General features: G+C 62.9%; 1 protein-coding gene across 1 annotated transcript; it reads left to right on the top strand.

Moving 5' to 3' along the window:
- The first annotated feature begins 12,498 nt into the window (after nt 1-12,498).
- Nucleotides 12,499-14,856, top strand: DIO3 (iodothyronine deiodinase 3). The gene has a single exon (XM_082734194.1). The coding sequence runs from the start codon at nt 12,918-12,920 to the stop codon at nt 13,830-13,832; it is 915 nt and encodes a 304-aa protein (XP_082590320.1). The 5' UTR covers nt 12,499-12,917; the 3' UTR covers nt 13,833-14,856.
- Nucleotides 14,857-15,234: the final 378 nt, after the last annotated feature.

The following is a 15,234-nucleotide window of genomic DNA, read 5'->3' as shown; positions in this document are numbered from 1 at the left end:
AGGGAGATGGTCCTGGATTATCTGGGTGAGCCATCATGGTTGGGTGACCATGGTTGATGGCCATCATCAACCATCATGATGGGCCTCCTACCTTCTAGAAGGTAAAAAAGTCAAGGAAACGGATTCTACCGGGAAAGCCTCCAGAGGGAACACAGCCCTGTCCATCCATTTTGGACTTCAGACCTCCAGCGCTGTGAGGTGAGAAATGTGTGTTGTTTTAAGCAACTACATCTGCGGCAATTTGCTGTATGGCAAGAGGAAACCAATAAAATCCCAACCCTTCCTTGGGTCCCTAAGGTCCCTTCCAGCCTTGAAGGAGCCTCTCCCTTCCCCCACAACCTCGAGCTCCTTTGCTCCTGTGGCTGTCACTCATCTTGTCCCTTCGGTGTGACTTTATTCTCCCTCCAGAGCCTGGCCAGCGACTTTTCCCCAACCCCGACCTCATCCCAATGTTCCTTCCTCAATGGAGCCTTCTAGATCTTCAGGATTCTCTACCTTAATCACATGAGGATCTGTAGGAAGGTAAAGGAGTAGTCTGTGGCCTCCAGACCTTGAAAGGGACAGGCCTGGGGTTTCTAAATGGCCTGAGCCTCAAGGATAAAAGGACAGTTCCCGCAGGGCCCTACCAGCTGCCTGGGCCGACATTATCCCCAGCTGCTGGGCTCTACCTCTCAAGACCCAAGTCCTGGCTTATCATGGGCTACACACCTACCCAGGGTCAAGATGAGGTGGGACACCTTAGCCCTGGTGGTGCTGCCCTTACCTGAGGGCCACAGACAAGGCTGGAATTTCAGAAATGTAGAATCAACAGGTGTCCCCTGACCCTTCCACTTCACATACCCCCCAGGGGGTGCTAAATCACCTCTACCAGGTACATCTCACCCTGGCAGCTCCGTGGTCCTTACCCCCACCATGAGCCCCTAAGGACAGACAGCTGAGTCTGTCCCCCACTTGAGACCCCTTATTAGGCAGCCTGCCTGCTGGGGAAGCAACCAGATGTGGCAACTGGAGGAGGAGGCCCCACAGGAGGCACCACCGGCAACTGCCAACTGCGGGGAGCTCAGAGGCTCAGGGCTCTCAGCCAGGCCCCACAGGACGACTCAGCCCTGCATGGTGCCCAGAGGAGCCTGGAGACCTGCACACCCTGAGTGTCAGCCCCCCAGAAGCAGTCAACACCAGACCTGGCTCTCAGTTCACCTCTAAAAAGGGTGGTTTAGGGCATGTGGGTGGCTCAGTTGGTTAAGAAACTGCCTTCACCTCAGGTCATCATCCTGGAGTCCCGGGATCGAGTCCCACATCAGTCTCCTAGCTCCTAGAAGTCTGCTTCTCCCTCTGACTTTCTCCCCCTCATGCTCTCTCTCAGTGTCTCTCTCTCAAATAAATACATAAAATCTTTAAAACACACACACACACGCGCACCATAATAAAAAGGGTGGCTTTGAGCTCGTCACACGCATTATAACCACTATTGTAAAATAAAATAAAATTTGGGGAGGGGGAAGCAAGTGTTGGCGAGGCTGTGGAGAAACAGGAGCTCGATGAGATATTCGCACATGTGTGTTCACAGCAGCACTAGTCACAACACTCAAAGGGCAGAAGCAACCCAAGTGTCCATGGAAGGGGGCATAGATTGACAAAACAGAGTCTGTCTGCACGGTTTTCCCCTGCTCATGACACAGCGTGTGCATCAGCAATCTTGGCTCCTGGATGGTAGGTGACCCAGGTTCTTTCTACCTTTGTCGCTCTCTCTGTGATCCTCGAGACCCACCTTCCATCCTCCCATAGTCAGTGTGGCTGCTCCAGCTCCTGCCATCACAACTGACATCCAGGTACAGGGAGAAGAGAAAAAGGAAGCCACCTCTCTTTTCTGTAGGGGCAAGACCCAGCAGTTACACAGGTCACTTCTTACATGTCCTTGGCAAGGATCTGGTTGAATAGTGGCACATGGCTGCAAGGGGACTGCAAACTCGAACAGGCGGCCATGTGCCCAGCTTGAATTCAGAGTTCTCTTACTTTAGGAAAAGAGGAGAAAAGATAGTGGGGGCAGCTAACAATCTCTGCCACTAGAACACAATTTCTCCTCCCTCCCAGGACCATGGTGAACCAAAGTCATGGGTAAAAGGCAGCAGCAGACTTCAGGGGGAAGGAACAGGAGATTGGAGGAGAAATCTGAGGTGGCTGCCTGGGGGAGACAACATCTGGGCCAAGCCTTGAAAAACAACTTATGGGTTGGGATGGAAAGGAGTTCCAGAAGGAGAAGATGGTAGAACTAGAGGATGAGCCCATGTGACAAAATTGTGGTTCAGTGTGACAAGCATGAACTTGGAGGCAGAAGTCCCGGGTTCAAGTCCAGACGCTGAGTCAGCATAGTGAGGCGCCCAGTCTCCCTGAGCCTTGGTTGGCTCCCCCTTCAAAAGCTGATGGCCTCCATCCCACCTCGTCATGGGCCTGTGCGGAGGCGGGTGCTGGGAAGGGCCTGGCACTCGTCGGAGTCATGGCTGTGACATTTCCGTGGTGGGCTGGCGGGCTGGCGGGGGGCAGGAGGTGGGACAGCAAAGGGAAGCAGGGGGAGGCCCCGTCAGAGGCCAGGCCAAGTGGTTTGGATGTTATTCAGAAGCAGGCGCATGGCAGGACAGTATCCTGAGCAGAGAACAGCTTTGCAAACATGACTCTAGATAATGGAGAGGAGGCAGTGAGGTCAGAGACGTGGAGGCAGCAGCAAAGTCCCCAGAGACCCTATACGGTGAGGAGCAGCTGAAGCCAGAAGGCCGTGCCGTCCGACCAGGCATCTGGGAAGACCATCCGGAGGAGGCAGCCCCGAAGTTGTGCCAGCCGGACAGGGCAGCGAGCAGGGCTTGCTCCACGGGGCCAGCAAGGGAAGAAGGGACGGGCTGAAGCCAGGGGCGCTGTCCAGGGCACACAAGCCCCACCTCCCCCTAGAGCTGCCCTCCCCCCAAACGCACAGAGCATTCCCAGGAGTGGGCACGGTGCCTGGCACTATGCCCACATCCTTGCTGACCCCCCAGCCACCTCCAAGGTAGAGACCCTGGCTCCAAGTTTACAGAGAGGAAACCGGAGCCCAGGGAAGGCTGATGGTTTCCCTGAGGCCACACAGCAAGGACGTGGGCTCCGTGGTCAGACTCAGAGTTCCCAGCACCATGGGTCCTCCTGGGGCTGCGAGATGTCCTTCAGGAGTACATCAACATCCCCGACTCGGGAAGGCTTTCGTCCTGGAAAAGGGATAAAGACCTAGAATGGCTTTATCCACGTCACATCCTCAAGACCTCTCCTATGAAGCAGGAAGAGTTACCCCATTGAACAGAAAGACAAACTGAGCCCAGAGGGGTGAAGTCCTGTGCCCCGGTCAAGCAGCCAGTGGGGGACCAGCATGATTTACATCCAGGTCTCTGCCTGGCCCTGGTTCCCACGGTCTTCCTCCTCCTCCCCGAGACCTCTCTCCCCTCCCCCAACCCCTCCCCCGCTGCTTTCCTGGCTCTCTCTCAGGGAAGAGAACATGCTCTGAGTCTCTGTTTCCCTGGGAGAAATCCATTTTCAGAATCTGGAGGTGTTGAAATGTGTTCTTTTTTCCTCTCCAAAGAGCCCTTCTTGAGGACAGAGGTGCCCCGAGAATCCCTCTGAGGCCACCCCAAGTCACGCTGGAGCCTGGGCTGTCCATCCAGGAGGGCAGGGCCCCAGGAGTGGGCCCCCAACAGGGTCTTGGGGCGGTGACCTTATCCACCCTGGCACAAAGGGCAGCTGGGCTGCTCCAGGAGATCAAGACATGCCTGTGACCTCCGGCCCCAACCTCAGAAGGCACTCATCTGTCCTCCTGCCTGGCTGCCTGGCAGGGCCACGCCCGTCTCCCCAGAGCGAGGCGCCTGCCGAGCCCACCTGCCTGGCCGAGGTGCCCAGGGCAATTCCGTGGCGTCTCCACCAGACTGTCCCTCTCTCAGTGACAGCTGGGCCCGTGATGGTCACAGGAGGCTCGTGCTCTAAAGGAGCACAGGCATTGCTGAGAGCCTCTGCTCACCCACAGAGCCAGCTCTCGGGGAGCACGGCTGCGGGCACAGGGGGTCACTTGCAGAGTGAAGATGGGAGGGAGGGGGCGGGTGTGAAGGAGACACGAGGGGAGGGGGAGGAAGCGGAGGAGCGAGGACGGGAGAAGGGGGAGAGAGAGGAGGGAAGGAGGAGGAGGAGGGGGCAGGTGTGACCGGGAGGAGGGGGAGGAGGGGGAGGGAGAGGAGGGAGGGGGAGGGAGAAAGGGGGCAGGGGCAGGGAGCGCGGGGGAGGGAAGAAGAACGTTGGGAGGACTTGGCTTCCCCACACACGCACACGCTTCTTCTTCTGGCCTCTGTCCCACTGCCCAAACACTTCCCTGCCTGCCCCTTTCAGAATCCGTCCTGCTCCGGGGTCTGGCACTTCCCTTCCATCCTGGTCACTCCCTCTTCCCAGGTGTCGCTGACCGTAGCTTCCTACAGCCAGATCTGCTCGCCTGGGCTTTCAGTCCCTCCTCTGGGGTCTGCAAAGAGGCCCACCTGCTGGCCAGCCACACCCAGTGGGGACCTATGGCAGGCTTGGGGTCTCAGGGAACAGTTCCTAGAGTTCCCAGAGCCTATGTTCCGGAATCGTGGACTCACTGATTCCTGGGCTTAAGCCTTGAAGGGCCAGCCAGGCCAAGCTACCCGTGACCCATCCCCAGGTCCCCACAGCACCCCAGGAGCAACTCTTGGTCTCGGTCCCAAGCCTTCAGGGCAGGAAGTGGGCTCTACTAGGCAGCACAGGACGGTAGGTGAGGATGTTCATGGGCTGGCCCTAGGGGGACCTTCTGCAGGAGCCACTGGCTATTCTGCCTGTCCCCCTCCACTCCTCAACCCAAAGGGCTTAACCATAACAGGTTCCTGTTCCAGATAATGCACCCCACCCAGGAAGTACCTCCCAGGCAGAGAAGGGAGGCAGTGATGGGCCCTGGTTCAGAGGGACCTCCACCCTTACCTGGCCCTTCTTCCTAAGGCCAGCCGACAGGGAAATGTTAGGGTTCTCTGAGTCCCAGGAGATCACACACCCAACTCCTGCACCCCTGCACCCCCCAACCCCACTAAAGGGAGCCTGGAGAAGCTTCTGGAAAGAGACAAATGTGAGAGGCAAGGACTAGGCCTGCCTCCCAGACTCTTCTACTCTCTTTCTTTGTCCCCAAGACCCCCTGACCCCAAGCCATGGCCTGGGAGTTCCTTCACAACTCACCAAGCTCATCCCCATCCCATAGGTGAGGACAGAAACCCAGAATGACGAGAAGGTTCCCCGAAGGACTTGTCAAGGGCATCAGTGGGCCCACAGCGCCATGGGGACCACAGGTGATGTACCTCTCTTCCGGTCCCTGGAGCTGGGGCTCCTCCAGTGCTGGGCTGTGAGCAGGGAAGGGCGAGGGCGAACCTGAGAGCCCAGGGGAACGCGTCACCTCAAGACTGTCTTCCCCATCTGACAGGCCTGACTCTGGTCCAGTGTGGGCACAGACGCCTGGAGGCGGGGGCGGGGGGTGCCTCTGCTGCCAGTGGCCCCAGGTTCCCGGCCTGCTCCGTCCCCAAGGCAGGCACTCCTTCACACCTCCCTGCACCCGATGCTATGCTGCGGAGCTCTGCAACGCCTTCCCCACGACGTCCTTGAGCACCACGGCTGTGGGCAGGTACGCAGGGAACAGCGATTTCCCTCAAGCTCTTCGTGCACGGGGGCGGCTTTCTTTCTGTGCCCCTGCGGGCCTGACAGACCCGTGAGTCAGGCCCAGCCTGCCCTCAGGGAGCCTGTGGTCTGTGAGCGAGACACAGATAACCAGAGGACTCTGACCCGGGTATTTTGGAAAGTAAGGAGGAGGGAGGGGAAAGCCATGCCGGCCTTGAAGGATGAGGCCAGTTTCTGTAGCTGGAGGAGGAAGAAGCAAGGGGTCTTTCTTGGTGGGTGCCGTACGGTCCCCATTCCCAGTGACCCCGGTAGTGCAGGTGAACTTTACCCTTGCTAGAGCTAGACGGCAGCCACCACCTTCCACCAGATCCATCAGACACAGCAAAGGAAAAGCAGTCACAGCCGGCTGCTGCTTCTCCAGCCCCTGTGCGCACCCTGAGAACCCAGCGGAACCCACCTGAGAGCGAAGCCCCAGAGACGCAAGCTGAGAGCCCGGGGAGGCAGGGCCCTGACCACTGTCTGCTGAGCACCTGGACACAGCTGTGCCTGAAGGCGTGGCTTCGCCAGACTTTTGTCACCGTCTAGAGCTGGTAAATTCCTTCTTAGCTCAAGGGAGTGAACTGAGCTTCTGCCATGTGCAAACCTAAAAGGCCTATCCAAACGCAATTATTGAGGACAGAGAGGACCTGGGGGCCGAAAGGCTTCACAGAGATGGGCTTCTGTGAGGAGGAAACCCCAGCTTATGGGCCAGGCTGTATCCAGGCAGCATTCCAGCAGGCCCCTTTATGGGGAAGAAGCGGACCAAGCTGGACACAGGCTCCTGGAGCAGCCCAGAGCAGGAGCTCCCGGCCACCCCCAGGAGCGGTTCTAACACGAGTGCACTGTGCCCGGGTTGTGGTGGGCTCGGTGCCGGCTGCCCCTGTTACGGACAGCATCCCCATGCACCTGGCTCGATCCCAGAGGCTGTGCACACATGTCCAAACCTTTCTCACAACCACTCTTCGGCGAGGTAGGGCTGAAAGTTCTGCCCATTTCACAGATGACCAAGATGGAGGCACAGAGAGTCCCGGTAACTTGCCCGTGGTGGAGGGCGCGTGCCGATGGAGCCTCCGGGACTAGCCTCTCCTGCCTTTTGTGTCCTTCACCCACTCCAGAAGGTCTGATGGAAGATGAGGAGCCATCTGGGCCTGCGTGTAGAGGGAGACCCGGGGCGCCCTCTCCCGGAGCCAGCCTTCCCCGCCCCAGGCCCCCGGCCAGGCTTGGTGGGGGCTCCCGGGGGACAGACAGCGAACTTGACTCATTCTGTATGCCCAGAATGGCCGTGAGAGCCTGGCTTGGACCAGGTGGGAAAGGAACCAGGTGGGAAAGGAACGAATGGTTCAGGAGGACACTCCCAGCCTCAAACAGCACCAGCCGTGGCCACACCGTGGCTTCCCCAGAGACGTGGCCACGACGCCCCGGGGCCCCTCTTCCCTCCCAGCTGCTCTCTCCCCGCCCACCAGCCTCAGCCTCCTCTCCTGGGACTGGCACACAGCCCTGGGGCGTCTGCGCCCTGACAATTCTGGGACTCGGATAACGGACGGAGGCCAGCCCGGCCTGAGAAGCAGCACCACTGGGAGGGCGACCGGCTCGGCCACACACGCAGCAGGGCACTTGGCACGGCCTGATGGGCATTTTTAGCCTTGGGACACTGGGACTCGCAACCAATCAGGTTTAACATGGGGTGGGATCCCGGGGCCGTGTGGGGGACGCACAGGTGTCACGGTGTCCCCCTTGGGAAGCAGACCCTTCCTCTCATCGTCACCATTTCGTCTCCCGTGTGGTAGCCCTGGGATTGCGTGGCTTCCCACAACAGGCTTGAAATGCACCTTGGACCAAGGTTGACAACAAATTAGCAGACGCGCACGCACACACACCCACACACGCACGCGGCATGGTCCCCCACGCACAACGCGCTCATGACTCGGGCTCCCCTCTCAGCTGAGAAAATGGAGGCTCAGAGAAGCAAAGGGACGTGGGGTGTCTCTCGGCTGGCTGGTCGTACCCCACCTTGTTCCAGAGACGGTCAGAAATGGACACTGCAGATCAGCCAACCTCAGGGTTCCGCAGAGAGGCCGCCCCTGACTCGAGAAGCCCAGCACCCCTCTGGCCCCAGGAAGGGCCATGCACCCACGGGGGACCTTTGGCAGGCACAGCTCCCCTGCCCCACCCCGGAGGGACCTGGCCGCACACCAGGGAGCATGGGGGCTGCCGGTTGGGGCTGTCGTCACAGCAGGAACACTGGCGCCCAGGGTTTGAGGAGGGGGTGGGCCGAAACGTGACGGCCCAGAGTTGTGGCAGGGGCTGGGCACGCGAAAGAAAAGCTGGGGCCAAGTAACAAGGCCAGAGATGCGGTCCACCCTCCGGCGGGGGTCTCACAGCCCCAGAGCAGCACGCAGGAGCAGGACAGGTCCTGGAATACTTCCTTGAACCTTCCGGAGTTGTGGAGGGGCCAGCACAGGGGAGGCATTGGGAAGTAGCCTCCTGATTCCCGTGCAGTATGGGTGAGACCCAGTGGGTGGGACGGAACGTGCCCAGGTCACACAGCAGGTGGCCTGGCTGTCCCCTTCAGGGCTCTCTCCTCCCCTTGGCCAAGAGCCCCAGGCCTCTCACCCCAGAATGCTACCCAAACCCTTGCCCATCCAGGCCCTGGGGCCCTCCCGAGCTCCCAGTGCCTGGCTCCCAACCTGCCCAGCCACCTCGGGAGCTCGACCAGCTCTCGGTCCTACCTTCCACCCCCGGGAGGGGCCAACAGGGGCGGGAGGGGTGTGGACACCTGCTGTCTTAAGGACCCTTCTAAGAGCAGACAGACCAGCAAGCCCACAGCCACCACCTCCCTGTCCAGTCCAGCCCAGTGGAAGGAAGTTGGGAAAGAAGTGATTCTGGAAGCGAACGATCTGTGTGAGCCCAGGAGGGGAGAATGCCCATGGCACGGCCTATTCGCCTTGGAAGGGAAACGGGCTGGCCCCGTGGCCAGCAAGGCCTCCCCGGGCCCCGACTGCCTACATGCCCTACCTCGTTCCCAGCCGCCAGTAGGAAAAAGGGCAGAATGAAATGCCTTGGAATTCTCCGGAAACAAGTCTCCAGTAAGTCCACGCCACACTCATGCACTCATTTCACGAAGGTTTATTGGGCTTCTCTGGGTGCTGGGAGCAGGTCCCTGGGAAGGATCCAGCTGGGCCCACCTGGGGGAGGCAGGGGGGAAGTAGCAGCAGGGACGGGCGGGGACCCAAGGTGCAGCCCAGCCCTCCTGAGGCTCAGTGCTTCGGGAATGCCCAGGGGTGAGGACACAGGAGGGCGGGGAGGACAAGGGAGGTCCCAGCTCCCTCTGGGGGTGGGGCAAGCAGAGCATAGGCAGAGGGGAAGGGGTGGAGGAGGAGGGGGAAGGAGAGCCACCTGGAGGGAGCACGGAGGGAGCACGTGGGACTTCCCGAGGCTCGTGGATCCCGAGGCTCGTGGAAGGCTACTGGGAATTCCAGTAGCCACGGAAGGCTGAGACCCTGGCAGCTGAGTCACCACGAGGGTGGGCAAGGGCTCGGACACCACACACCTGGTTCTCCACCACTTTGGCCGGTACGTGGCTGGCCCACTCCTCCTGCCGCGCTGCCCAGCCTGCTCCGGTGGGAAGTCTCAGCAGCCTTCTCCCTGGTCCCTGGGAGCTGCTCACCAGGAGAAAAAGGGAGGCTGTGCCCATTCACCCACCAAGCCCCATCCAGGGCACTGTGGGGGAGGGCTCAGAGCCTGGGCAAACACTGCCCAGCCCCTCCCTTGCCCGGGGAGACAGCCCTGTGAGAATGGCCTGGGAAGCGACAAGGCCACCCAACCCTCCCTTGGCTAAGCCAAGCCCTCTTCGCCTGTCCCCTCCCCCCACCCCCTTTCAAGTTGCTCCTGGACACCAGATGGACCCAGTTCAACTTGTCCTTCCTTTTCCTTCCCCCGCCCGCCCCCTGCTGGAGCTGTGAGAGGGCAGGCGGGAAGGGGGGACAGGCAGAGCCATACCCGGAGGCTGGGGGAACAGCCCCAGTGCCCACTCTGGTGACCCCAGTGTGCAGCCTGCCAGGCCCACGGGGCCAGGTCTCTAGGCCTTGGACCCAGACTCTCACTGCTGACCCCCAGGACAGGTCAGGACAGGAGGAGCAGCTGGTAAGAAGGGCCAGGTCCAAGGCAAGCTGGTGTTCCACCCTGGGGAAAGGGAAAGAAGAGAGAGTAGGGGCTCTTGGGGAGGCGAGAGGATTTAGGAGAGGGAGAAGAGAGAAATGGAGTAAAAGTTGCCACGCCTGGGCCTGGCTTCTAAAGGCATGAACCTGAGTCTGTCCTCACCTGCACGGGAGGCAGTGGGAGCCAGACGGGCCTGATCACCTTGTCCAATGTCCTGGAACCCTGAGATACGGAGTACAGCGTGTCAGCCTAAGAAACAAACAGAGCCCCGGAGCAGCGACAACCTAGGGACAAGTGGTGCTCTCCCGAGCCTCCCTGGGGCTGGAGGCAGTGTGGGGTCAGGGTGGCTGGGAGGGCCGGCTGGCAGAGCAGACAAGGAGGACCCGTCCCCCGCGTGCCCCAGCCCACTCCTTCCACACGCCCACCAGCTCCAGCAAGCAGCAGCATCCCCACCAGATCCCAGGCAGCACAAAGGGCTCTCCCAGCCCCAAGTGGCTTTTTCATTTTCTGAAACTCAAATATGGGATGGGGGAGGGCTGCCCCATGGCCCTGTCCCAGCTTCTGCCTGGGTGGGAGCAGGGCACAGGTCCTAGACTGGCACCCCCACCAAAGAAGCCAAGGAATAGGGGCTTGAAAGTTTTGCCAACCAAAGTTGGCATTCCCCTTGCCCCTGCCCAGGAGGGGCACCCCAGACCACCAACCCCCCTCTCAGACACTTGTCAAGCAGGAGGCTTCTCTCCCCCCATACCCCCCAGAGGGGAGCAAGGCAAAGAAAGGAAACAATTTGCCAACTCAGAGGTGCCCTGGAGAAGGGGGAGCAGACAAGTTGGACCCCCCCCCCTTCCAGTCAGGTTTGGCTCAGGGAGAATTCCTAACCCTTCCTGAAGGACCCCTACCCAGGGGGGTGAGGGGTAGTGCCAGGAGGCTGAGAAACGCTGGGACTAGGCTGGCTTTCCTCCAGGCAGAGAGATCCTGCACTGTGCAGCCCCAAATCCCTGAGCCGACAGCAGAGAACTCACCAGGCTGGGAGAAAGAGAAGGGGGGGCTACATTCTAGTGCCCCCCACCTTCCTCTCTGGGTCTTGACCTGCTGGAGCCACTGGTCCAGCGGGAAACTTACGCGGCAAAGGCGCCCACTAGGGTCTCGACAACTGGAGAGGAGGACCTCCGCCCAAGGCGGGGCGTCTACCCCCGCGCCCGAGGGGTCCCGCTGGCCCCCGGGCGGGGGCTCCTTGCCCGGCAGTTGACTTCTCCAGCCTCGTTCCCTCGCCACCGTCGCCGCTGCCGCCGGGAGCGATTCGCCCTCGCCCTATCCAGCCCAGCGAGCGAGCTCCCACCTCGGCCACCGGCGCGAGAGCTGTCTCTGTCCCGGGAAGAAGTTAGGAGCTGGTCCCCGAGGCGCGCAGCGCACGGGACGCAGGCAGCGGTGGCCCCGGGACTCGGCCACCGCCGCCCCAGAGAAGTCCCGGCGACTGCGAGGGCGTACCGGGAGGCTTCATTCCCCAGACCGGGTACAAATCGCTTGCGACCGGGCCCCGGCCTCGCCCCGGAGGGCAAGGCGGACCAAGGCGAAGCGGGGCTTGCTCCCAGCTTCGGGGACCCCAGGTCAGGGCACTTCCCCGCCCCGCCGCCCCTGCGCACGAGTCGCCCGCCCGGCGCCGGACGCAGCGAGGAATCAGAAGGTCGCTGACTCGGCGGCCGGGCGGACGAGGGCCCCACGGAGTTGGGGAGTTGCCCCGCACCCCTAAAAGCCTCAACACACATTCTCGGTTGAAAGTACGCACTTTACGCGTCCGGGCGCCTCCGCGGTGAGTCGAGCTGCCGCGCTCGGGGTCGGCGAAGGTGGCTCAGCTCGGGCGCTCCAGTCTCGACGTTCCCGGGGCAGAGAGCAACGTCCGGGGACGCACGGGACGGGTGCGCCCGGCGGCCGGGGCTGCGCCGGGCGAGGAGAGCGGCGAGAGGGGAGCGCTTCGGCGTTCAGGCAACAGCTACCCCTAGTGGGAGAGCCGCCGGGGCCGCCGCCGCCCCACGCCCGCTGCCCCGCGCCCCGCGCCCGCGGCGCCCCGCGCCCGAAGCGCTCCCGGACCGGCTGGGGCGCAGGCCCGGCGCCGCTTTCCCCAGCCCTCCCCGTCTCCGGCGCTGGGCGCTAAGCGGCCCTCGGGCCCTGCCCTCCGCACCTCCCCGCGGCGCCCCGGAGGCCGCTGACCCGAGAAGAGCGGCGCCGAGCCGGGACGAGATGGGACGGGGCGGGCGCGGCCGGGACGGCGCGCGGCGGCCCCGGGCAGCGGCGGGGGGCGCCGAACGCGGTGTGCATGGCGGGGCGGTGCGGGGGGCGGCCGTGTGCGAGGCGCGAGTGTGAGCGCGCGCGGGAGGCGAGCGGGCGGGCGGGCTCCGGGAGGCGAGCGGCGCCCGCGGGCGAACGGGGAAGGCGGCGGGGGCCCAAAGTTGCCTCCTCGCGGGTCCGCGTCCCCGGCGGGGCGGGAGCCGGGGCCGGCAGAGCGGCGGCCGCGGACCCGGGCTCCCGCGGCACCTGGGCAGCGGCCCCGCACGAGCAGCAGCGGCGGGGGCGGCGTTGGCGGCGGCGCGCGGGAAGCGAACCGGAGCTCCGGCGCGGCGCGGCGGCCGCCGGGGAGCTCCGCTCAGGTGCGCGGCGAGAGGGGCGCGGGCCGGAGGCGGGCCTCCAGGACCGAGGCCGCGCGCAGCGCTCGCGCCAGCCGGAGCCGGAGGATCTCCCCGGCGGACGCCTGGGTCCCTGGTCCAGCTCCCCGTCCCGGGTGGCAGCAGCGACCGGGGTCCGCCGCCCCCGAGAGCGCGCTTCGGGGGCCCAGCCCCGCCCCCGCCGGCCCCTGGCGGGGCCGCTCCGCGCCCCCCTCCTCCTCCCGGCCGCCTGCGCCCGCCCTCGGCCCTAGATTTCTAAGGCATTGGCCACGCCGCTGGGTGATCCCTCCGGGCTCAAGTTGCAAGGGGGCGGGCCCGGGCCGGAGGTGGAGTCTCCCGCCAATTGAAGCCTCGGCTATAAATCGAGCTCCCCGTACAGCCAAAGCCCAGATGCCGCGCCAGGCCACCCCGAGGTTGGTGGTGGGTGAAGGTAGCGGGTCCCAGGGGGCTTCGGGGGCTGCAGCCACCATGCTCCGCTCCCTGCTGCTTCACTCCTTGAGGCTCTGCGCCCAGACGGCCTCGTGCCTCGTGCTCTTCCCGCGCTTCCTTGGCACGGCCTTCATGCTCTGGCTTCTGGACTTCCTGTGCATCCGCAAGCATTTCCTGGGCCGCCGCCGCCGGGGTCAGCCCGAACCTGCCGTGGAGCTCGACAGTGACGGCGAGGAGGTGCCCCCCGACGACCCGCCTGTCTGCGTGTCCGATGACAACCGCCTGTGCACCCTGGCATCGCTGAAGGCCGTTTGGCACGGCCAGAAGTTGGATTTCTTCAAGCAGGCGTATGAGGGTGGTCCAGCGCCCAACTCCGAGGTGGTCCTGCCCCACGGCTTCCAGAACCAGCACATCCTGGACTACGCGAGAGGGAACCGCCCGCTGGTTCTCAATTTCGGCAGCTGCACCTGACCACCGTTCATGGCGCGCATGAGCGCCTTCCACCGCCTGGTCACCAAATACCAGCGCGACGTCGACTTCCTCATCATCTACATCGAGGAGGCCCACCCCTCGGATGGCTGGGTCACCACGGACTCCCCCTACAGTATCCCGCAGCACCGAAGCCTGGAGGACCGGGTCAGTGCCGCCCAAGTACTGCAGCAAGGGGCGCCCAGCTGCTCCCTTGTCCTGGACACCATGGCCAACTCCAGCAGCTCGGCCTATGGGGCCTACTTCGAGCGCCTCTACGTAATCCAGAATGGCACCATTATGTACCAGGGTGGCCGCGGCCCGGACGGCTACCAGGTGTCTGAGCTGCGCACCTGGCTGGAGCGCTATGAGGAGCAGCTGCACGGCGCTCAGCCCCGCCGAGTGTAAACAACCATGGGCCAGTTGGCTGAACTTGGCAGGCCATGCCTTCGAGCCTTCGAAGCCCACGTGCAAATGCCCCCCCAAACAAGTCGGGTGTGCAGAGGGCCCCATGACACAGATGTGCTGAGCCAGGTATCGCCGGCTGGGTCTGCGCCCCCAGCCAAGGCACCTGAAAATTCTCCCTCGCCTCCCCGGACTCTGAGGCTGTGACTGTCCCTCACCTGCACTTGCCTGGCTGGCTCGAAATCCCCCTTCTGAGTGTGGATGCCACCTTTGCCTGGGTTCTCCCCTCCCCCACTCGTCCCCGCGGAGGCCCCTGCCTCTCACACCCCCTCCCCAGAGAGAAGAGCCACTGTGCCTTCAGCCAGGTGCAGCAGCCCTCGCGGAGTCTCTGGCCTGCCAGCAGAGCCCGCCGCTCGCCCCAGGCGCCTGGCACCCACACCTGTCCTTGGCAGGGAGGGGGCGCTCTGCTGCGTTTGTGTCTATTTCTTGTCGCTGAGTTGGGAGTGGGGGCTTGGGCTGGGGAAGCGTGGCCAGGGTTCCCCCCCTTATTTTGGGTGCTCAGGAGCCCCACTGCTGATGACGAGCTGTCTCTAACTGGTCTTGACCACGAGCCGGTTCTGAATTGCAGAGGGCTCGCAGGAGCGCCTGAAACGAGGGAGGGAAAGTACTCTGGGCTTCCGGGAGGAAAGCGCCACACAGGGGGTCCAAGAGGGGGGCTGGGGGGACCGTTCGGGACCAGAGGAAGCCGGCTTGAGAGGCACTGGCAAGGTTTGCAGCGCCCCAGGGAGAAGGAAGAGGCTGGGACTCCTGGGAAACGGGGTGTGGGTGGAGGAGTCCGCGAGAAAAGAGAGAAGGGGAGCGCATGGAGACCCCCCGAGTGAGGGGTCTCCTGGGCAGAGCTGCCGGCTGTGGGGCCAGGAAGTGGGAGGCCCCTGATTCGAAGGCCATTTTTGAGTGTTTTGCTGGAAATACTCTCTGTATATAAACTTCTTTTACGCTACAATAATAAAAGCTGGAAGTAAACTGCTTTCGCATTGCCTTTGGTCCCTTTATTTTTTTTTTCTTTCCTCTGAATAGCGGCAGGAATTAAACACAAATCTCTCCCTCGCGTCCCCATAGTGACCCTGGGGGGAAGGGTGGCTGGAAGGAGCCGGCGCTGGCAGGGGCGCGGGAGGGCAAGGAATATGTAAAGGGGACGGTGCGGGTGCCCAGGAGTGTACACACGCACGCGCACACCCCCGGTGGAGTATGGGGGTCGGCAGAGAAACCGACACACCGAGCCGGGCGGGGTCCTGGAAGGAGGCGAGAGAGGCCAGGGGGCCAGGGGGTCCTTACTTGCCGCCGCGCGCGCTTGCGCTCACGCGCAACCACAGCTGCCCCTGCAGCGGCGCGTCTAACTTCTCCG

The sequence above is a fragment of the Mustela nivalis genome, assembly GCF_964662115.1.
Source record: "Mustela nivalis genome assembly, chromosome: 6".
Lineage (NCBI taxonomy): Eukaryota > Metazoa > Chordata > Mammalia > Carnivora > Mustelidae > Mustela > Mustela nivalis.
This window is presented reverse-complemented; position numbering and strand designations above follow the sequence as displayed.